This window comes from Plodia interpunctella, chromosome 23, assembly GCF_027563975.2.
Source record: "Plodia interpunctella isolate USDA-ARS_2022_Savannah chromosome 23, ilPloInte3.2, whole genome shotgun sequence".
Taxonomy (NCBI): Eukaryota; Metazoa; Arthropoda; class Insecta; order Lepidoptera; family Pyralidae; genus Plodia; species Plodia interpunctella.
The window spans coordinates 6,319,604-6,345,062 of NC_071316.1; the positions used below are offsets into that span (position 1 = coordinate 6,319,604).

General features: G+C 37.3%; 1 protein-coding gene across 1 annotated transcript; it reads right to left on the minus strand.

Annotated features, from left to right (window-relative positions):
* Positions 1-603: 603 nt before the first annotated feature.
* Positions 604-25,229, minus strand: Gbeta13F (G protein beta subunit 13F). The gene is made up of 9 exons (XM_053762797.2): positions 25,014-25,229; positions 14,678-14,812; positions 11,585-11,730; positions 6,437-6,607; positions 5,801-5,923; positions 5,072-5,273; positions 4,738-4,954; positions 2,290-3,712; positions 604-1,810 (listed from the first exon to the last, which is right to left on the minus strand). The coding sequence occupies exons 2-8, from the start codon at positions 14,732-14,734 to the stop codon at positions 3,606-3,608; spliced, it is 1,023 nt and encodes a 340-aa protein (XP_053618772.1). The 5' UTR covers positions 14,735-14,812; positions 25,014-25,229; the 3' UTR covers positions 604-1,810; positions 2,290-3,605.
* Between the last annotated feature and the right edge of the window lie 230 nt (positions 25,230-25,459).

Consider the following 25,459-nt stretch of genomic DNA (forward strand, 5'->3'; position numbering starts at 1 on the left):
CAGTTATGAACTTGAAACAGCAGAAGATTGTTGTTGCTACGTCACCTGACTGTCAGAAAATGCCGTGTTACCCGATTTTTGTGCTATCCCAAATAAATACTGCAACGAAAGACTACGTACCGAAATGTTACAATAAAACGCTTGGTAGCAACACAGATCGCCTATCTCAAATAACCCTTAGAACTATGGCCTAGCTTAACCTATATAAATGAACTATTGGGACTTCGCTGTTTTTCGTCCCAAGTGTCGAGAGAAGGGTAAAATCATTCTGGCTGCGAAGATGTAAACGATTCGTAGAAAACGTGCCTAAGTACAAGTGAATAGAAAATTTGAAGCCATCATTTTTAGACCGTGTCGGCTTCCTCGCTACAACGTTCTGTGCTGTTAAAACTATTATTACAAAAGCTATTTATTATTTCAAAATTAATTAGTCCAAAATGTAGACACAATTACGGCACAGTTCGTAGAAAATGGCACTTTATGCCGGCCAATCAAAGTTGTGGCCAGCGTAACGCCACCTCATTCTTTACTTTTGATTTTTTTATAAGTGTGATTTCAAGCACGTAAACGCAAATTCTTACGATATAACAGAAATAAAATGTATTTTTATAGTCCAAACAATTATATTTCCAATTCAGACAGACATATAAAGGACTGATCACAAAACGTTCAGTAAATAAAATCATCAAAATTTTAGATTTGAGCGCGGTATGTCCGATTTTCAAAATTATAATGTAATACGATTGATTTTTCGTTTTATGCGCAAAATGCCATAGTTTATTGATGTTATAAAAAATTATAATTTTGTATATGGGACATTCACCGCCCAAACCTTTAGGAATGGGAACTGAAATGCATTCTTACACATGTGCGTAAAGTTACGATTTTTGTGCAACGAAAAAAATCTTCTCAAAATAACCTTAACCTTACATGTTAAACATTGATACGATGTTTTGAGTTAGACATAAATTATATTGCAAATGTCAAAGTATGAATTAAATGGTTCAATGAAACCCTCGAAAAAAATTGAAGGGGAAATAATAGCTAACTGTCTAAAGACCACACATGAACCTTAAAGGTTTTATTTTTAACTGCAGTGAATTTTTATCATTTCTGGAAATTCTTTGTCCAACACTGGACTTAGTGGCCAAGATGGCTTATAATAATCTTAAACACCAGAAAAGGATAAAGATATTCTAAGCTGTCGCAAGTATATTAAACAAAATTTTTGTGCATTGCTCAATTCTGTTATTTTTGTGCGTCGGTTCATGTACAAATCAGGTAACTAAAATTGGCAATAATTCATTTTTGCACTGGGCTCTTACGTATACTAATGAACGAAAGCAAACACCAATCAGATTGCTCGAAATTCAAACAATAATTTATTCGTTAATTTCTTTCGCACTCTTCAAATTTGTAAATGGAACGAAATTGGTAACACATTGTACAGATGAAAGTTTAACATAACATTAGAAAGACATAGGATTAAGACCCACTTTTGATTGAAACATTTAACGCGCCAACTTTAGTCCACCTGTATGTAAGACCATAGACATTAGGCATTCAGTTCCGATAAGAGATCTCGCTATGAAAAATCTCAATTCTTAAACATTAAAACGTGTGAACTATCACTAACATACAATTATATAATAAAATCATAAATTACAACTGTTAGATTTACATATTTTTTATATATACGTCGAAAAGAAAATTCTCATTCAATAAATTACGCATAGGTACATTAATAATAGTATTTGGTTCTTTAAGTTTTTTAGAACTTGTACGACTTTTCTATTGTGCGATGTGTCATCTGGAATGAAGAAAAAAATGTAAAATATCTTTCTGAATAAAAATATGAATAGTCTAAATCTAGCACATATTTCTCTCATCTTCGCGGGTTGCCTTCGGGCCTGTGATGCCGCTAAGCCCGGGGCTTTAACCCTTAACATTTCGAATTTTCAATAGGCTTGTCTGACTACAAAACCTTTAGTGATGGTACGTTAGTGTTGTCCATCAGCCGCCATGGCTGTGTCCCTTACTCTTAATCTAAGGCTATTTTTCACCTTAAGTATAATGATCTATACTATTATTATAGACAGGTAAGCGTTTGTGAGTTTGTATGTTTGAGGCGGGTAATCTCCGAAACTATCGAACCGATTTAAATTATTTCACCATTAGAAAGGTACATTATCCAAGATTGTTATCGGCTATATTTTATCTCAAAATTTCCACGGGAGCGAAGCCCCGGGCAACATCTAGTAAAATAAAAAATAAAAAAATGACACTCACCGAGTTAAAGAAACTTAAAACAGCTCGGCCCTCCCTGGGAAGGTATAAGGGTGCTACGCTAACCATAATTACACAGTTTAATATATAATATAAATGTATATCGCGAACACTCACACACACAACCCACCCTACACAAAGACGGGTAACAAAACGCACAATCTCAGCCGCAAAAGGGACAAAACGACCGATTTTGGCGAAAATCGTGCGTTTTGATACCCATCTTCAAGTTTAAATGCTCAACTTGATAAATAAATAGCAGTGTTTGATTCCCTTTTATTTGAGACACGGATCGTTTTAAGGGAATTTAAAGATGTCGCATATTACAATTGTACAGTATACCATTAATATTCCAACTGTTGGAACGTCAACATTGTGTCAAAATGCGCTGTTCAAAATTGGTCGACGATTTGACATAACCCAATTGTCAAAAATGACAGTTGTATGGTATCATTTCAATGTTACAAAAGCTTAGCGATCGAATGCTTATAAAATCACATAAGATGCTAGATGATAAGAGCATTATTTTTAATAGTTCTGAAAGATTTTAAATTGATATAAATCTCGTGCCACAACACCCGTTTTTCTATCTTCACTCGCAATTTGTATTCACAAAACATCATAGAAAGGGACAAATAAATACTTTCCTCTCTTTCTAAGCTGTACAATTGTAATATACACTCGCGAAAGCGTTCGTCCCATTCACGCGCGTATAAATTCATTCGTATTACGCGTACTCTAAATAGTAAAAAACAAAGTACCCCCCTTACTGCGCCCGTACGCAGTAATCAACCTTATTATATCTACATAAGGTTCGATTTGTAATCAAGATTTATTTAAATGAACGTTAGGATTTTTTAATAGAAAGGGAGCGCACATTAGTATTAATTTGCATAGAACCTTTCTAAGGAATCAATAAAAATGTACGTGAAGGTGTCATCGACTCATGAAAATGGCGCCATTTTGATCTTGGCAGCCATTTTGTTTAGATACATCTTACGCGGTTTTAACAAACGATCCTATGTATATTTTGATCGAAAAACAGACACACGCCGCTTTAAATTTTCAAATTTTGTTCGACATAGTTTTGCACACGAGATCATAAAAGAGAGATCGAATTTAATGACATTCTCAAATCAATACACGTATTATGGAAAATTCTCGACACATCTTTGAATCGCGTATCAAAGAACGCCACGTCATCTCGCGATTGAGAGACTCGTGCGGCGACGGGTGTGTAGTGCGGTGTGCGGGGGAGTGGGGGGGAGTGGGGGGCGGTAGTGTGGAGGGGGGGGGGATGTTGGGGGTCAGGGGCGGGTTTAGTTCCAGATGCGGAGGAAGGAGTCCCAGGAGCCGGTGGCGACGGCCATGCCGTTCTCGGTGACGCCGAGACAGGACACGCGGTTGTCGTGGCCGGCGAGGATGCCTGGAAGAGAGAAAAGTATATTAAATTGGTTCATCTCTCTCTCTCTCTCTCTCTCTCTCTGGCTATAAATTTTGAAGATTTAAATGGGCATGTTTTTTTTAATATTTGCATTTTACATGAACTGTGTACGTATACTGTTTATTGTATTTTAGTGTAGTGCATGACAATATAAAACGTTTTTTTACGTTTTCATACATATCGGGGTGCATTTTTTGAGGACGCACACACACAACGCCATCATGTAGTTTAACACATTTAAAACATTTACATACACAAAAATAAAGTTTTTCATCAACAATTCACCAGCCGCTCGCCGTTCATGTCGTCCCACATGTTGAAGTCGTCGTAGCCGACTAACATAAAAATTACTATCCCTAGTAGCTTCTAAAAATTTAGTTTTTTTTTTGAACTGAAAAGTGTCATTATCATTAGTATCATTATATGTGTATTTATCAATCAGAAATTAAATATGGCATCGCTTTTATCTATGGCATCATACAAGGACTCCGCAGTACAATCAACATTCTTTATTCAATTTAGGATGGTATACGTCACTTATTGATGTCAAAAAATTACTTAAACTAAGTCTACTGTCGACTTCCAAAACGCAGGTGAAGAAGAAGCGGCCCAATAAACTTCACCGCAGCCTTTTCTCAAAGGACGTCAATTAACAAATATAGGCTTTATTACGACATTATTTATAGCCTACCATCTTGTACTCTGTGAAAAGATTTACTTTCGTAAGCATTATACTAGCTCGTTCGCTCTTGCTGTTCCTGCATGTTGCAATTAAAATCCGACTCGGGGAAGACGACGGAGTCGATGCCGCAAATGACATAGCCTACCACACAGTACTCTGTGAAGTCATACTTTTTACTATAAATAATAAATATATTAGGACAAATCACACAGATTGAGTTAGCTCCAAAGTAAGTTCGAGGTTCGAGGCTTGTGTTATGGGATACTAACTCAACGATACTATATATTATAACAAATATACATATAGATAAACATCCGTCACTGACCCGCCCGCTCGCTCTTCATGCTGTCCCACACGTTGCAGTTGAAGTCGTCGTAGCCGGCCAGCAGCAGACGGCCCGACTTGGAGAAGGCGACGGAGGTGATGCCGCAGATGATGTTGTCGTGGGAGTACATCGCCAGCTCCTGGTCCGCGCGGATGTCGAACATCCGGCAGGTGGCGTCGTCCGACCCGGTGGCGAACGCGAACCCGGACGGGAAGAACTAAAATTTCAATATATTTTTTTTTAATAGACGCAATATATAGGTGGTAGACATAGTATATTTGTAAAAAGGGGAAACAAGAGAAACATGTCCCCGTGCGCTCGCTACTGTACTCACAGTGACGGCGTTGATGTCGCTCTCGTGTCCGGGGAAGGTCTGCTTGCACTGGCAGTCGCGGATGTCCCACAGCTTGGCGGACGCGTCGCACGCGCCCGACACGAACGTGCGCTGGTCCGGCGCCAGCGACAGCGACATCACGTCGCCTGTGTGTCCTGTGAACTGTCCGCATTGCTGGCCCGTCTCGATGTCCCACAGGGCGCTGGGGAATATCGTCTTATATTTACTATTTCACTGGACAAAACAAACAGTGCATAAAGATATTTCAATAATCGAACAGTAAAATTAAAATCGAAATTATTTAATTTAACTCAGGATAACTCACTAACGACATTGAGACCTACACGAAAAAAAATTAAAAAAAGTTAAATGGCATGTAAAATATTTTTTATTGATACATTGAGTTCAGATAACTAAAAACTAAAATATTTGCACGCCTGAACTGTTTAAAAGAGAGATGTATATGTATTAAAATATAACATTGAACTTTAGTAGATACCGCTTTTAACGCAACTAATTTATCAATTTATCATTAACTAGATGTTGATTCCTTGGGAATTTTGAGATAAAATATAGCCTATACCAATCTTGGATAATGTATCTTTCTAATGGTGAAAGAATTTATGAAATCGTTTCATTATACATACGAACTCAAACTCTCAAACTTTAAAATAATAGTATAGATAGATTAAAGAAGAAAAATTAGAAACAATGTACAATTCGACCCACCAGGTCATGTCCCCGGAGCTGGTCAAGATCTGGTTGTCGTCCAGGAAGCGGCAGCAGGACAGGTACCCGGAGTGGCCGGGCAACTCGCGGGACACGCGCACGTTGCCCTCGCGCGTCTTCAAACTGAAATACAGACATACATTTGTCAAAACATAACTAGTTTTAAACAATCGCGTTTCATTATTATACTTATTATACGGGAATTTAACGCAAGCGTTTTTGTACCTTTTTGTCGAACCCAGATGGCGACGGGAATTTTGCATTGCGTAGTTTGAATGAGTGCTTTTATTTACCGCAATGTATGTCGAATCCGTCAGTTTGGTGAACTGGTCTGCGTTAATGTCGAGCCAGCATAAGAAGTACAAGATTTGAAGTAGGGTGTACACGACGAATTTTAATTACATTACATTAATAGAAACACCAATAAAATAATTACTGTGATAATGGCAATGATTTCAAAGATATGACACAAATAAAATCGCACATTTTTTGACCCGTTCAAATGATATGGTCGCAAAAAAGCTATATTTGTTTGATCACTATCTTAAACTGCACATTAACTACTTTCCTGGCAATTTTAATTGGGTAGATTGCCACTGCCTTCCTTCCAGTCACTGGTTTTTGGACTCTACTCACCTATAAATGGAGCAGATGTTGTCTAATCCGCCGCACGCGACGTACGAGCCGGAGGGTGCGTACGCGCACGTCATCACCCACGACGAGCGGAGCGGGATTGCGTGGACTTTGTTCGTAGTGTGGCTGTCCCATACGATCAGCTTGCCGTCCTGACTGGCGGATACCAGGTTCCTGAGGACAAAATATAAAATTTGTAGGTTGCTGGGACAGAATATACAAAATATAAAATTGTTTTAAACGCATTTTATGTGTGGTGCGGTGGTTAAGACCGTCCACGTGTTCCGTCCCAGGTTCGAATCTCACTCGTTCCACATGAGTTTGTATACCAATCTGACTTATGTAATAGTAGTTTTTATTGACCACCACTTGCTCCGGTGAAGGGAAACATCGTGAAGAAACCTGCACACTGGTTGATAGTATAAGTTCACTAGTATTTATGCAGCTATTTGCAACTATTTCAACTCTTTACGACAAGCGGAAGTAGGTCGAATGTAATTTGCAAGATTTGATTACAGACAGACAAACATAAGGACAGGTGAAACTAAATAAAAGCGAATGTACAAATATAACTAAGAACATAGCTAAATACATGACAAAAACGGCAAGAAACAACTGATCGTTGGGAGTTTTTCTTCCGTGTCACAATTCTTGAAACTGACAACAATCATCATTATAAATCATTCTCATGCCATGTTACTATTGTATGATAACCGTATGTAAAATGTACAAGTAGTATTATAGTACAAAAAGCAGACGCGCTACTGGATTTTCACTTTACTTTACCCGGGATAACGTAAGGGAACTAGGGCGTGTGGTTAAGGGACCACTACATATCCTCCCGTGGATGTCGTACGAGGCGACTAAGGGACACACAGCCTACGCAGCTGATAGGCAACAATAATATTCCCAAGGAGGGTTGTAAGGCTATTTTTTACGCTGACCCTTCGCTTTGCGGCTTCACAACCCCGAATGCAGCCATGAACATGCAGAGATGAGAGAGAGAACGTAAGGGAGGGATAAAAACGGCCGTGAATGAAAACTAAAAATCGCGACCGAGATCTAAAGATCACTTCGACTCACATCGAAGTCTGTCATGAAGTAAAAGAAGTTTAGTGAATTAATTAAAAGCACAAACTAATACAATTTCACATTCTGTTATTGTAAAAAGAAGTCCTATCGCGTTTGTATGAAAACACAAAATTTTAAATGTTTTATTATGGTTTTACCCGAGCGATTCCGTTAGGTCATAATTTAAATAAATACATATGTATAAAAAAATAGCATAAAACACTTTTTAGCAGTATTATATTAAATTAGTAATTATAATAAAGGAAAACATTGTCCTAGTTGAAAACATCATGTATTTCCCATTTGAATACACTTGTATCCCTTAGAAATCGATCCAAACGAGCGCAGCCTACGCCCCTAGGAGCACGTCACGTAAATTCCCGTTGTGACTAATACAGGCGAAGGTAAAAACGAATATGGATCGAGACATGTATATCAACTTCTTGTCTGAATATATGTATCACTACATAGTATAAAACAAAGTCGTTTCCCGCTGTCTGTCCCTCCCTATGTATCTAGATTTTTCCCGCGACTTCGCCCGCGTGAATTTCCCACGGGAACAATATTTTTCCTGGATGAAAGGTACGCAGTCCTTCTCCATACTTCAAACTTTCAAGCAAAATTTCAAGAAGATTGGTTGAGTAGATAGAGCGCGTGAAGAGGCAACAAACATACTTTCGCGTTTATAATATTAGGATTTAAGCTTTATTGCACAAAACTGCAATTTTTAAAAGTACAATAGGCGAATATAATGCTTGTTTTTTTTTTTATTGTGTGTGACACATCCCACCCAGCTCCCGTCGTACTGATATAATTTTATAAATATATAGTATTTATATAATAGATATAATGATATAATTTTTAACTCGAATGCGAGTCAACTTCGAAGTCGAACGTTTTTGTTTATATTACTTTATCTAGTTATCAGATGACGACGACAGTAATTAGACATGGTTTTAGACTGATGTCTTGACAGTAGATTGAAATGAAAACATGTACAAAATAAATTAGTTCCTTGTTTTCTACGAAACCATACAAGGTCAAGTTAGATATATTTAATACTTCTATTGAATTAGACTGAAGACATAAATTCGGTGCTATAAGGCCAGACGCAAAAAAAAACCTAAACATTTTAAATCAAACTTTTCAATGTATGTACAAGGTTTAATTTTTAATCGGTTTTCTGGTTTCGGGGCGTCATAGTCCACAGTGAGACATTATACACGAGTAACAAAGTATAGATTGATGCGTGACACAATAGCCGATAGCCATTTTGGTTGTTTGAGGAAAACATTAGGCCGTAATGGCCGCCCGTACTAGGGTTGGCACTGCCAAGTTTTTTTAGACCAAATAGTGTTTTGTATTAAGTAGCCATAAAAACACAGTTGATAAGGAATTAATTAGTGTAGGTTTAAGCTTAAAATATTATCATTGTCATCATTAAATAGTATAAAACAAAGTCCCTTTCCGCTGTCTGTCCCTATGTATGCTTAGATCTTTAAAAGTACGCAACGGATTTTAATGCGGTTTTAGCAGGTAGATACCTAAAATAGTACGACTCTTTAACATAGATGGGTATAAGCCCAGTATTTTACCAGTTTCTTCCCATAACCTCAAGCGTTGCGGGCTCAAGCCCAACTAGACTGCTCCGGACTCTGTTTTATATAATAGGGTTGGCAACCCTAGCTGGTACGTACAAGGCGATCCGAACTACACAAATAGTCCTTGTCGTTGATCTAATTATAGGAAAAATACTGTTTTACGGTGCAACTTTTGCACGACTGTCTAAAAAAGGGAGTTTTGTTTTTTGGGTTTATTAACCGAGCGACCGCGCGGTCTCCGTTTCAACTTGGCCAAAAGTGCTTTCGTATGTCTGTGTGTTCTCCTCTAGAGGTCGCATTTCTCAACCGATTCCCGTGAAATTTTGGTCACTTACACTTACTTACACATAGGTATTTAGTTTTATTTTTACGAACGTCATTTCTAATTACAAATTTATGACCGAACGAGCGAGGCGAGCGAGGTCTAACATTCTACTGTGCTATTAAGATATTCATAAATAAATTTTTTGTATGTATGTAAGTTTGTAACGCGAATACCATCCAATAGTTGGTCCGATTTTGATGAAATTTTAAATGTATGTAGGATCTGCCAATGGAATTTTTATGTTCATGGGGCAACAAAATCAGTTAAGCCGTTTTTAAAATATTCACAATTTTGTAAAATCTCATCAAATTTTATTATATATATACACGAGGTCTACGTTCGCGTCAAACTACTAGTTATGAGTTTATTCCACCATACACAATACAGATTTCGATTAAAAATTTGGTATACGGTTTTCACAATGTATGCATATGATAATTTGGTATGCATATAGCTATAGAACCAAATTCAAACATAAGCTAGTTTTTTTTTTTCAAATTTCTACCGCCAGAGACCAGAATTGGGGGAGAAAGTACGCATGACAATCGCACATTTTGCTGCAGGCGGAGAGCAGCGTGAAACAGCGAACTATTATAAAGTATGACAGTTGGAGACTAGGCTATGTACTCTCTAAAGTTACAAAGAACGCAAGGATTCCAGAAGACAAATGTCTTAATATTTTTGATTATTTGCGATGACTAAATAAACAATAGCAACTAAAGCTTTTAAAACGATTTTCCTCGTCGGCTCAAATCTTTCTTAGAATACGTTCTCACGAGAATAGTACTGATGTTTTGTTTACACAAAATCTAGGGGAATCTACTGTTTTTATTTTCTAATAAAAACAGTAAACGAGTAATTGGACACACCTACTATATCAAATGAGCTGAAAAAGCAAAAACACTAGATATACATTCCTTACGTTTCACAAGTAGGTAGTGTCTGAATTCTTATTCTCTGATCTTGTTCATTCCCGGTTTAATTTTTTCAAAATTGCTTATCATTTGTATTATTTACAGGTTTTGTTTTGATTAGCGTTTAATGTAAATAAACAATATTGTATATATACATATGTATGGATTAGGAGGGTAACCTATGTTTTCTATAAAAGAGTATTCTCAGATATGTTCAACCGATTGAACTGACAATTTAGTATGGCTGACAAGTGATAATGCATACATATTATGACCTAAAGATAAAACCAACATTGGCTTCCGATGAGGGAACTCTTGATGCACGGATATTATTTTATTGTCACGCGTGGAATGCTATAGATCTACCTGACGACACAAAAAGCTTGTGGCAAAAATTGACTTTGTTCCAAAATGACATTATATATTGTAAAACAATTACACAATAGGATTTATTAAACTTTACATGTTTACATTAACGCCAACTCATATCTGTGCTGCAATAAAACGTATATTAGTCACTCGCAAATGCGTCAGAAAGTGTCCAATACAGAGATGGGTTTACGCTCGGTTTCTTCCGAAACAGTTGGCCATACAAAGTCCAAACTTCAATTCGAAAATGGCACCCCATGATGATGATGATACAAAGTCGGGCGCAAACTTGGTTTGTAAGACCATACAAAACAAGTTTGCGGGCGCAAACTTGTTTTGGGCTTTGTATCATGTATGGTCAAACGACGGATAATTTTTTCAACAGACTAATATCTACGCCATAACGTAATTTAATCTCGCCACGAGATGAGCTCTGGTCAGAATCTACCCTGTCTCACGTGGAAGACGCTCAATAAGATGCGAACTCAAGTGGATCGATGGACAGCCTAAGTGGGGGGAGTTTATACCTAACTCACAAAATGTATGCAAGTGTGTCCTCAAACAATAAAAGACCCGTTGTCCTGCCCTGCACCTGAGATGACTTGATAACGACCACTGATAAGGTGGTAAAGATGCAGAACACCTTTCAGCAAAAAAATAAACATGTTGTGGGAATGGCATTGACATGCCAAGAAGAACTAGCTACTGCACAAACGGGGACGCCGGTTGGCGCGTTGGGGATTAAATCAAGGGCTGCAATTTTTTAGAAAATAAAATTAAACATACATGTCACGTCTTTAATATTTTGTGATTGTCGACGCTGGCGGCTGCTTCGCCTTTAGCAAAGCTGTTCAACTGTTTGTGACATTACCTGGAGTCGCTGCCCCAATGCATGGCGTAAATCTTAGCGAGGTGTCCGCGCAGGGTGCGCCGCGTGCGCATCTGAATGCGCCCGATCGGCTCGAGGTTGGCGGTCGCCTGCGCGAGCGACGTGTCGCATGCCGCCTTCCGCGCGTCCTGTAAATCATATACAGTATTATCCACGAGGCATACACTGCTGCTGTTTTTCATTGGGATAAATAAAAGCTCTAATATAAACTACGCAATGTTAATTTTATTCGAAACTGTGGCCGAGTTCGGCGACAGTGTGTAGCCGGCCTTAGACACGTGGACATAGCATTAAGGTGTCACCTCTGTGTTTTTGTGTTACAAAGAGGAGACGCTGTTTTCGAAATTGTGTAAATGTACGCCAGGTTGACGAGTAGGGGTAGACGAGTGGGAAATTGGTTCAGTCTAGTATCCACCCCTTACCGGAACAGAATGAAAAAAGCCCCGCCCCGTTGTGTACCTTAACATGGCATTAACCTTCAATAGATACAATAGAACGGAAACAAAAATGAGGTGTACAATGTAGACAGACAGCCCATGTCAAAGGTACAGTAATAAATTATTCATGTCAATCAAACCAGGGCATGGTGTGACCTGAATTGGTATTGGCTTATATTTTCAGAGTTCTGTATGTCAAAATGTATAATAGAAACTAAAATGAAAATGAAAAAATGTAATGTATGTAATTCTATGTATAATAGAAACGGTGTGCCGTTCTGTTTGTCAATCAGAGCAAATTTGGATAGTCTGCAGTGACCTCTTCTCATCAGGTGCGCCGCATATCTGTATGTCAGCTTAGTAGTATAAAAAATTATCAGGTGTAATTTATACGATTTGTTTTTATGTATGTTATTATCATAAAAGTGAACTAAATCATCAGTATTCATAAAATATATACTGGAGTAATCCAGTTTAAACTGAAAATAAATTTAATTAATAATATTAAAATAAATAATAAACTTTATTTATCTCGACACAATTTTACAATTTGTCCTTAAAATTAAGAAATTGGTATACATCATAAATTGTGAGAGAAAGGTGTCTGAAGTAGGTTTCATGAGAAGCCTGTAATACAAGATCACCACGAATCACACGATAACAAGAGTAGGTAGTGGAAAAGGAGTACACAAATTTGTGAAATAATATTATCTAGTCTAGTTTTTTTAACCAAGACCTACTACGCAAAGTGTGTAGAGATAAACACTAATTTATTAAAATTTACCTTTTATAGAACAGTCATTAAAAAATTGCGCTTTCAGTTCTCAGCCGTTAAAAAGGTAAAATACTAAAATCAATGGAGCCATTTGTGTAAAGGTGTTGTTATAATTAATATGTATATAAATACATAATTAGTTAAATGTCCCCACTCGCTGCAACGCTAATAGTAGGGCCGCACTTATCACGAAATTGCTTACTGCGAACTGTCGCTTCGTTTTCACGGGAAGCGATAGCGATAGGAATAATAAATAAAAATAAATAAATATATTGGGACAAATCACACAGATTGAGCTAGCCCCAAAGTAAGTTCGAGACTTGTGTTATGGGATACTAACTCAACGATACTATATTTTATAAATAGATACATATATAAATAAACATCCAAGACCCGGGCCAATCAGAAAAAGATCATTTTCCATCATGACCCGACCGGGGATCGAACCCGGGACCTCTCGGTTCAGTGGCAAGAACCTTACCACTGCGCCACCGAGGTCGTCGAGGAATAATTCGTCGTAGCACAAGTCTTCTATTGGGCTTTATCTTTTAACTAGCTGCACCCCGATGCTCCGCTCCCGTGGGAATCGGGATAAAACCCTATGTGTTATTCCAGATTATTTGTCGTTGCCTTTAAGTATTCTTTTTAATGTCAAAGTTATTTCAAACAAACATGTATTATCACACATTTTCTAAAATAAGTAAAAATGCATGTGTGACATGTATAACAAATCCATTTAATTATAGATGCTTGAGTATTTTCAAAAAACATAATTTCTTGCTTGCAACAGTGGGTATGTTGATTAGTTAAGTGTACCTGCTACTCTCTAATGAAAATACTGTACGTCGGCGTAAGACGAAAGAGAGGAATTAATTCAGCCGAAACTGGCATGATCTCGATAGCTCAGTGGTCAAGAGCACTGTCAGGCACTGACAGGGGCGCGGGTTCAATTCCCGCTCGATTACAGAATTTCTTCATCTCATTATTATTTTCAAAAATAACTTAAAAAGCATGTGTGACATGTATAACAAATCCATTTAGTATTATCACTTTATAACTTCACAACACGCAGGTGAAGCCACGACAAAATGGAAAGTGTATCACTAATTGTTCCTTACAAAACGATACGGACCGTGTTACGCAACGGTTTGTTTAACGCGTCGTTTTGAAACTGTTTTATCAAGCATTTGGACATTTCCAGGATATTCTCATATGTTAATTCTACTGGATAAAAAGTAGGAAAGCAGGACCGTGGGCTCCAACGCTCTGCGGCTGGGGAAGCAAGCGGGAAAGCGCTCAGATGAGAGAGCGAGTTTATTCTAATGGATTAATGAGATATAGAATGAATTGTTGAAGCCCCAGAAATGGCGAAAAGCAGGAACAATTAACACTGGTGGCTTTTTGAGGGTCTCCGTTTTCTGTCGCAGGCTGTCGAGTTCGTTCATAGTGTGTCTCCTAGCAGAACCACCAAGGCCAGTTGGAGTCACTGGTTCTTGCATTCTTCCTAGCCACGGCACTACTACTAGATTAAGAATATAATGCCGAGGGCTGGGAGAGAGATGCAGAAGAGCGTCACATTTCGATAAATGGCGCCAGGATATTGCACAAGCCACATGGGTTATGGCGGTGATATACATGCAAATAAAACGGACAAGTAACTGGCACGCTGGTAGCTGGCTTGTGCAACTACGTCATTGACGTGCCAGTTACTTACATGTTCTGGAGGTAACCAGGATGTGGGGGATCCAGCCTGGCTTTTAAAGTTTCCTTAAGAGCATATAGGCTGGGCTAGAACCCCCTTCATTCCTGATACGTGGCCGTTAATCTTAGCCCCAGACGTAGTAACGAGAAGGAACAACTTACCCTGATGGCATTTTTCAGGGTCTCCGCCTCCTGTCGCAGGCTGTCGAGCTCGTTCATGGTGTGTCTCTTAGCAGAACCACCGGAGCAAACCTGAGTTGCCGCCGTGCGACTACAATCACTACCACGCCTGCCGACCTGTCAACAAATATACTGGTTAATTCTGCCGACCTGTCAACAAATATACTGGTTAATTCTGCCGACCTGTCAACAAATATACTGGTTAATTCTGCCGACCTGTCAACAAATATACTGGTTAGTTTACAACTTTAATTAGACGAATATATTGTTCCAATAATAAAGCTATATCAAAATCGGATCATTTGAAGTAGAAGAAAGTCCTAACTGGCTTTCCGGATGAAATCGAAACTTAACAATAAGTGTTCCCGTATTAATATTGATTATATTTGGAAAGTACAAGTGGCGGACTTATAAAGTCCACCTTTGAGTTGAAGTACTTGGCTTTGCACGATGTTGGAAATTGCAGACGTGTAAGAAATTTCATAGTAGATTTTAAGGTAAACAAGACGCCTTTTAGTCAATTTCGCTTTTAAGATCCATTATCTGCTAAAATTGATAACGTTTCTTTGTCGTTATTGCTACGCTGTCGTTGTCCACTATTTAAACATATTGTAGACACTCGAACTCAAGTCGCGAAACATAATTTTACGAGCACACATCACATAATCTGTGATAGTACGAACTACGACCATAAAACATGGAGGAACTAGTTTTACGGGAGTTCGGGGATTTTATCAAAGACCCAAGTTTAGGAAAATGTTTCTTAGAAATAACGTTATTTGCGGAAGTTTATTTACATCCGATGTTTACGTGATTGCGAAAAAGTATGGAAGAGGTATTCTCTTATTTAATTCTATTCTAATTGTGTCCAACTTTCTGACTTTACGCTATACCAGCGATTCTCAAAGAATGCTCCGTGAAGCTCTAGGGCGAGCCCTGGGACTAATGCTAAGAATAAAGCCAAATTTGTGAGAGTTTAACTCGTGTATAATGTATCGTTTTAGGAGACTGACCACTATTCACACTTTGACTGGTGCCAATTTGCTACGCATACATTTTCCGTTCATTTCAGAACGAAAACATACCAACAAACATAACAGCTTATGTTTTTAGCAATCAAAGTGAAAAATTGAATATGGGTTTTTTTAAACTTTTCACCATTTTCTAACAAGAGTGCAGGAGACAACGCCCAAGCTTTATTAGTTTATCTAACATCAAATTAAAGAGCTTAGCTCTTTGGAGTGTAAATTAGCGTTATCTTTCGGTCCTACAGAAAATCTATTACTAGCCGCGGCTCCGCTCGCATTTATTTCCCACGGGAGCAGTTATTTTTCCGGGACTAAAGTTCTCCGTACTTCAAATCAAAAGCGTGAAGCGGCAAACAATAAACAAAATTAATTCCGCATGTATAATATTAGAACTGGGATAAAGCAACGCTCTCCAATATGAATTTCTGTATCAAAATCCATCAGCTTTATGGAGTCGTGTGATTTCAAACACCTGAATCGTCTGTTTACTTATATCCCACTTATCGAAAACAACCGTTTTTGGGACAGTGCCAATAGTACAGCGGCTGCCTGTTTACAACTGAGTGTGAAATGACTTCCTAGGGTGGTTCATAAAGCGTTTAGGCGGCTGCGGTCGCGCTGTCATTACAATTTTTCAAAATAGATAAATAGTACATTAATTATTCTGTATTGTAGTAATGACAAATTTATGAATGATTGATTTTGGAAATGATTCCTTCCTCAAGAAAATTGACGGATTGTAATGACCGCGCAGCCGCAGCGGTCATTAGCAGCTTTATCGCACAAAGATTTGTTCACACAAATCTTTGCCACTTCTTTTTTCTTATCTATTATGTTATTGTTAAAATTCGTGTCAATTTTAATTATCGCAGCTATTACCGCGGCATTAAGATCCACGAAGGTTAAATTTATACGTGGTGGACTGTACCAGTGAAACTAATACAATTCTATACAGCAGTATCTTGTCACGGGCAGGCCAGAATTCTGTTTAGACTGACGTTAGAATTCCATTGTTTGACATAATAGCGAGTACGTCATTACCGGTTATAAGCAGTTGGTGTTGTGGTGAATAACTTCTTGATTTGCGTAACTAACATCATGCCATGGCTTTTCTCTTATGGTTAGTTTAACTTAGTGAATACACTCTTTATCATCTGAACGATTTTCCTGTTTCTTCTTCAGCTGTTAAGCAACGTATCCCAGACTCCGTTTTCTAACTTTTTATTCTCCACTTCGCACGGTCTTCAACACCTTTAGTCGTCTCTCTCTCAACAGAGCGTTTTTCCGGTTTCTTCCTCAGCCATTAAGCCATTGATTAAGCATCAAACTCCAGACTCCGCTTTCCTACTTTTTGTTCTTCACTTCGCACGATCTTCGACACCGGTTGTCGCTAGACTATCAGCACGAATATTCCCCTTGACGATATGAAGCCAGCACATTTGGGTTTGCCTCTTCTGCTAGGACCTTTTATCTGAATACCATAAATAAGTCCAGTCTATTTCTTTACAAATAAATCTACAGGTTTTTGTTACGTCACTTTGAGGCCTTACAGAAGAATTTTCAATTAATAGAGTAGGTAGATGTGAAGTCTACTGTAAAGATTGGTACCATGAGTTACATAGCTGGGAACTATGCTGTCACATGATGTTATCAGACAGATACGTTATCTTCAAATTCGCGCCAACATTTGGTAACCTCAAAAAATGTATTTTTGTAACAATAGTCATAATAATTCATTTCACTACGAGTGAGATAAGTGCTATAGAAAGAGTCCATAACAATCGGTAAAATATGGCGTTCCAAATATACTGCTCGCAAAATTCGCTCAATTTCGACGGAATATTACGTAAAAGTTTTTTGAAAATAATAGTATTAGAGTCAGGTTCAGAATATAGTGTCGCGTCCCCTTACGAGGTAGACAGAGCCCCGAGAGTCATTAAACTCAAAGGCTTCGATATTCGAATTGTTAGTTATTTAAGTAATTGTGCTTTTACTGACTTAAAAAGGCTATCCCCTAGATCGCGTTAAATGCTACGGCCGCGCTGTCATTACCATGCGTCAAATTTTCTTGAAGAAGGAATCGATTCTAAAGGACTTCAAATATTATAAACGCGAAAGTATGGATGTATGTGTGTATGTTTGTTACTCTTTCATGCAAAATGTACTGAACAGACTGTTATGAAATTTGGTACACGGGTAGAATATAACCTGGAAGTTATTCCAGTACATTTTGCATGAAAGAGTAACAAACATATACACATACATCCACACTTTCGTGTCGCCCTATGTGTTAACATAGGGTACCCGAAATTCCAACGGGAGCGAATCCGCGGTACGCATCTAGTCATACATACAATTTATATTGCTCCAATTTATTATTTTATGATTGTATATATTGTATAAAATTTATTCTTGTCATTGTTAAAATTTGAAAAATTGTCGTCTTTCTAGGATAGCGCCCTAATCAGGAATGATGTTACACTTTTGATAAAAGTTTTTGATAAGCCTTTTTGGATAATCTCAGGTAATACGTGGGAAAATTTGCTAATTATTTTATTTGATAATAATTTATATTCAAAAATCTTAAATACAGAAGTCTTTTGACACCAGTAGTGCAGTAGTTTTGGATGATCACCGAGCTACTAAAGACAAAGACAGCTTAAAAAATATAATATTTAGTCCTTATGAGCTGTAATGATAGCATGCTGACGCTTCTATTCACAATAGAATGTTACCACGCACAATCACCAGCTCATGACCATTCCCCAGTTCACGGCAAATTGATCACTATTACCGCGGCAAAGGGATCCATGGGCAACTTGACTTGCAGTGGACTGTACTCCACAACAATTCATAACGTACGAGTAGGCTAAATATACAGTGCGCTCAAAATTCCCACCGCTTCGACGAATTTCAAAACATTGTTTGCGTAATATAACAGCTGATACGCGAGTGACGTTAAGATTATACACTTTAAGAGTAATTTTAGTGCGTACTTACTAAGAAAAATATCTAGTTTTATTACAAGATTTCGTTTAGCTTCACCTGTCCCGAATTTTGACTGTAATCAAATGTTGTAAGTAAATTTTCATCTACAACTATGTAGATGACTATACTCTGTAAGGACACTAGTCCTTACAGAGTAGACATTTTCGGATCATAATAATACAAGCGACGTGTCCTTGCATTATTATGATAAGCGTGTCCTGATGGTGCATCCACTTGGTGGGGTTTGCAGACATGAGTTTTTGTCACGCGTTGAATGCAACAAGATCTCCCTAACGACAATAAAAGCGTATGGCGATATTATGTTTAATATCTTTTCTTCTTCATAGTTGTATTCCTCATGGCTGAGGGTCGTGGTCATTACGTGGAATAAAACACACATAATATCTTTTACATAACGGTAAATAATGTTAACCCATCTAGTTGGATTTGCACCCATTTTTTTGAGAAGAAACTGGGTAAATACTGAGCGTAAACCCATCTCTGGTTGTCAGATCGTAATTATGAAATTTAATTTAAATAAATCCCAATTAAAATCTCCAATAAGAACTACAAAAGCACTAATCGCCAGGGCCGTATCGCAGACAGTGTTTGCACAGGACCGAACTAGGGTGGAGCTGTGTAAACGCAATTTTATTCAGCGTGGTCAGCTCGCTCTTTACGACCGCAAACAGCGGTAAAGACCCACTGAGTACACGTCTGGGCGCCTTGAGGTGTTATTACTGTGAGAAAAACACTCGAATATTCCCTTTAGTAGCAAAAAGTTCGAGGGGACATGACAAGGTATGATAATTGTTCAAAATATGAAATGTTATGATAGAATACATTTAAATGGACACATCTTGCAAAATTTCAACCTAAATACACCTGGGTTTATATTATACTATAGCTCAAATTGAATGAGAAAGCTCATGTCCTGCCGATCACGTCATAAAGTATGATTTGTATGGAGCGTGTTGGCAAGTCCATTTTTCTGGCTATGCCGTTTCTGCCCTAGCAGATAAGGCAACCCCGAGAAGTGGCTTGACGTCGTCAAGGCTAATGTGTGCCAACGGTTTGTAATCGGAGTGTAAAGTGGAGAAGAAGTAAGAAAGCGGACCTTGCGGCCTCAACGCTTAATGGCTGAGGACAACCTATAGTAATATTATTAATGTGATAGCGTGTTTTTTGACCTCTATCACGTGAAAACGAGGCAGTGAACTAATGTTATTTTTTACGTGGAGATAGTCGAAAGGATGGGGAGCGACATCTGCTACTTTTTCCTCTATTAATTATGTCAAGTTGCAAAACAATCGAGCTAAATGTAATAATCAGATATCGAGTGACGTAACACAAGAATCGATACACTTGAAGTCGGCGCAGAGACAGAACATATTTTTCATTAATCCGGACGAAGGAAACAAAGCTCATAAAGCCACATCTGCTCATTTTTTCTGCTCTAGTTATTGCTCCAGTTTCTCTTCAGGATGTCGTGACAAAAAGTTTTCTGGTTGTTCAGCCTTTGTTATTGTATTTCTAGAGATAATTGAGAAGAGCGCGTCAAGGAAACTTTTGCTAAATTTGGTGTTTAAGAGTCTAATTACGACCTACCATCAACTTGTACGCAACGGTTTTAATGCAGCACAGTTTAATTTAGGAATCTGATTGAATCACATTAGTATTAAAAATTATCTTGACGTTAGGTCCTGAACTGGACGCATTAAGAGATGATAGTAAGTCCCCTGTTCTGCCGAGAGCAAAGGCGCGGCCTACAGATAGTCCACACAGGCTATGTTTTCCATAATGTATAAGTTATTAGATAAAACATATCCATTACTTTTATTACTACCACTGGTATCAGTTATTAAATTTACCTAACTTGAGTTTTACGAAGATTAGAATTGTTACTACGAACGAGAATATTGTTAACATATTAGTTACTCATTTACATATAAACAAAACAATAGATAAAACTGGGAAACAAATTGGTATAATACATAAATGGTGCAGAAACTGATATTATGTATGTGATATGCACCCCAACTTTCACGTGTATCTGTATGAATGTGTATGAGGGGAAATTAATTAACATAACCAAGTACCGAAGTGATTCTTTTTTATTACATTGTTTGAAATGACCAAAACTAAGAATTTATAGAGATGGAAGTGATGATGCGACGACTGTGAGTCAGACGGATGACATCGCGCTAGTCCCGAATTCGATCTCATGTCGGGTCAAGATGGAGAATTACTTATTCAGATAAACCATCTCGATATTTCTCCCTCTCATTTGAGCAGAGAGCTCTCTCTCTTTCTCATTTGAGCGTTTTCCCGGTTTTTTCGCTTCCGCTTTCCTACTTTTTCGCCTACACAAGGTCCTCAATGTTTACCTTTATTATGTTACGGCCAAACTCCGAAGTGCCTAGGTTTAACCGGCTAAACCTAGGTGCAGGTGCAATCGGTCTCAGTTGGTCACATTTAGGTTTAGCTTTGCCTATGTCCATACTATAATTATTCATTTACGATTGACTTGTTGAAAAACATATTTTAATTTAAAATTTTTAATGACGATTTTGCTATAAATTGTAATTAAAGAATGAAAAAAAGAATTTGTTTTCGAAGGCTTCTTTCTGAACCATGTGTATAATGTATTAAATATCTTACTATAGAACTACCATTAATCCACGATTATGATATTAGCAATATGCCACATAATATGAGATTGTTTCGAATCCTTCAATTTTGAGATCTTAAAAGCAAAAGTGAAAAGTCATAATATGTGCTTGCGTTAAGGCTACATTGAAAAGGCAATAAAAGTAGTATTAAAAAAACCGAGAAGAATTTTACTTACATTCTCCAAGTTAGTATCCTGTTAGTTACGTGCGCATGCGTCGGTCAATTTTCTACGCATTTCACACTGGCATGCCATTGCGCAAACAAGGCCGACCAGTGTAACCGTTTAGTGCCTACTAGTTTTACAGGGAATGCATGATGGTCAGAATAATGTACAAGTTTTGTAATGACTAATAAGTACAGTTACATTAGTATCAAGTTACTCAGCACGGTATTAATGCGGTAACACCGAATTCGCAACAACTTTGAGTAGGTTAATCTGTGATGACCAGAGAAGGGTTTTTGCCGGGAAAAAATGATAACGTCCCGGCGCATACCCACTTAAGAGAAAGAGTAAGGTTCGATTCCAGTTAAAAGTGTCAAGTCACAATATTGGGCACATCAACATATTTAATAGTTGGTTCACACTAATTACGGCACCTAGTCCCACAGTTTCAGCTCTTTAGAATAATGAATACTGACATAACATGATAAAATAATTTACTTATAGGTCGAAGTTGTTTCTATTGATCGAACAATAGAAACAACTTCGACAGGGCCCTACCATAAGGCTCTCATTCTTAAATTCTCTCGGCAGGGCATTCACACATCATCCATATTAACAATATAACTGCTATATATATAAAAAAAGTTAATGATCAAACATAGGTTACTGCAGACGTAGCTGCTGGCAACAACTTGTACCATATATAAAAATATTTCTTCTGAATCATAGAAAGATGTAAGACTGGACTAAAAGTAAAAGAAAAATTTCGGTCATTCAGTTCCATGTCAATACTAAAGCAGCTTTTGTGTCAAAAATGTAAGGATGTAAACATATCTAGACAATGAAAACAAAACAAACTGCATACTGCCAATACTATCAACTTTAAAAGTTACACTTGTGCAAATAACTATTTGGTCTAATGGTTAACTAGTAGATAAAGCCATATATCTGAGACTGGAGTTAAGTCAACCATTTGTAAATTGCTTTTGTAATAGTGTACTATATAGTTTAAATATTTGTTTTTATGTAGCTATGAGATCCCACTGCTAGGCAAAAGCATCCCCTTTATGTTTCCAACCTTTGCTTGTCTATGAAAAGAATCTCATCACTATTGAATCTCAATTCAAAGAATATGTCTATAATACAACTAAATATGGTCTTCGAGTTTCACAACTCTCGGCTCAGTCTACCCTGAATGGAATAAAGCTGTGTTACTGTATCTATAATTAACTGTCAATCTACACAGACAATAGAATTGCAATATCTGTCATCAAATAAGATTTCAGTCAAATAGTACATACTGGTAGTATTAAAACAACCATGCAATATTTGGTTGATAAAAATATAGTGAACAGGATTAAAAGTATTATATAGTCTTTACCAAAATCTATCACTTTAGTACTCAGTCTCTCTATAAAGTGTAGAATATAAATGAGGCTGCCGCGTCTTCTTGGTAGGCTACACTGGACATTTATCAACCATGCTGGACCATTCGATTTAGCAGGTATTTCTATGGCAATAAAAAATAATTAAATAAAAATAAAAAATAAATCAATTTTCCATTCTTCATAGACAAACAAAAAAAACAAATACAAATAATTTCTCTTTATAATATTAGTATAAGATGTACAGACCTAAAGATAGTCTACTTACAGGTTTATATGTGCAGATATTAACAATTGGTCAGAGACATCCTAACTTCATTATTTATTCAACTATATTACATGAACGTAAAAGGTGGACTTAAAGTATGATGCTTTTTCTACCAGTCAACCAATGGGTGGTGCAAAGATGAAAGAACATTTTTGGGGTAGTGCACATTTGCACTACCCCAAAAATGTTATGTTTAGTGTATATCATTATATAAACAAAACAAGTTCTATACAATAACTTATCATTCATTTTTCCTGGGGATACACATATGATATCTATTTATATATGTTTTTATCATATCATATTTGTTGTGGTCACAACACCTAAACTAATAAGGTAGCCATTCCAATGAGTCATAGTATCAAGACTGTACTGAAGCAGTGTTAGTTTAGGGTTTTTGATTTGTTACACCATTGGTTACTAAAAGCTAAACACGCAACCTAAAACTAAAATAATAAACTAAAAATTTTAAGGTGGATGCTACATGCACTAATTTAAGACAACGCAGGAAAATATAAAAAAGTCTATGTACTCTAAAAGAGCATCATAAATATTTTTACAGGATCCTACCATGGCCTCATGGTGTATATTATATTATATATTACTATTATATATAGCTTACATATTCTATACACATGATTTTCTGCTTGAACACAAAGACTTGAAAAGGAAATGGTTCCAGAATGAAAAGGACGGAGGGCATAGTGTGGGTTTGCATTTCACATGCAATCACATTGCGGTGTGGTTGTTGTTGTGTCACAATGGAGCACTGTTTTTGGAGCTGTAAATAGCAAAGTCGTACAACGCACACCAATCACCTGTCCGGTGCATTCACTGACATTGTCAACCATGAAATATTAATAGTAACAAGCATTGTGCAGGCATAGCTTTCTTTCTGATCAAGTGTTATTACTAACACTAGTGTCAGATTTTATTCAAGTAGTGGAAAGGCATCTGACTTGACTTTTAAGAAAACATCTGGTGGCAGAACTTAACTCATACATAGATATAAATAGATATATGAAAATTATACCTAATTACATTTTGTGGCTGTCACATGGAATCATTTACTATATAGTTAATGCAACCTCAACAAGATTTACAATTGCTCCAGCAAGGATTTCTTATTGCTGAAAATATGATGATATGAGGTCATCATTGTCTATTTTCATGTTTAGATGTGAAAATAGTAATTTCTTTTTCTGTTTATTGTTTAGTGATAACTAATAATGAATTCTAATTCATCATTAGTTATAACATGACCACGCCACATTAATTTATCTTTCATTTCATTCTCACATAACAATCTTATCAAACCATATTATCAAAATAAATGGAAAGAGAAAAAACTACTCCAAAAGATCCCAAAAACACGTATAAATCTCGCGGAAATATGTTAATTCAATGCGAAAAGCTGATAATATGAATAAATCGATGTCCTTTTAACTAGCAACAGGGCCGCCTAGTCCTACCAATCTATAACTATATAACACATACGACTTTCTCGATAAAACTGTGACATCCTGCTATCCTATCCACCCAAAAACGGATCCAGTGCTAATACGGCGGCATACGTGACTCCATTTGCACGAAAACAAGGACCTTTTTTGCTCTAATAGGCGTTTCACGCAACGCCTTGCCACCGGCGCCCTGATAGAGCTATGAGCAGACACCCATTTCGTTATAACCACTTATACGCTTTGAGGGAGATATGTAATCTAGGATATCATATTTGTAGACATACTGAAGTGTAAATTAAGCATAATAGTCATGGAAAATGAGGTGAACAGCTAAAAAGATAATAGAACTTTACCCTTCTGCCAGCTATGTCTTGTGTTAAGTCCCTCCAGCGGTTTTCAGGCGCTTCCTATACCACTATTAAGACTGGATTCTCACTTTTTGGCACATTTTGTATTATTCCAACGGCACCACACTGAATTAACAATTTATTCACTAGTTTAAATCACAAAATCATCCACCATTAGCTTTTCATACACCCTCGAGTTCGGTCCTTTTCACGGCCATTTGCAAATTGCGTCAAAGATCCTGAAACGTGATTGGTTCGTTCTGTCCCAGTGTAGTTTCATACTGTTGCGCCATCTATTGAGTAAATTGTGTACGAAAATAAGTGATTTTAGGAAGTGGACTTTAAGGTACGGGAACAAAATCGAAAATAAATGTCAGTCATGGCGGTTACGTTATTTTGTCGTAAGCAAAATAGGGTGCGGTAAGATATATTTGAGAACCCCGAATCGTGAC

Coding starts and splice junctions, on each gene's coding strand:
- Gbeta13F (XM_053762797.2), bottom strand. CDS start 14,734: ATGAACGAGCTCGACAGCCTGCGACAGGAGGCGGAGACCCTGAAAAAT. Junction 11,731..14,677: donor CCCTGAAAAATGCCATCAGG/GTAAGTTGTTCC, acceptor TATGATTTACAG/GACGCGCGGAAGGCGGCATG. Junction 4,955..5,071: donor GCGACATCAACGCCGTCACT/GTGAGTACAGTA, acceptor TTGAAATTTTAG/TTCTTCCCGTCCGGGTTCGC.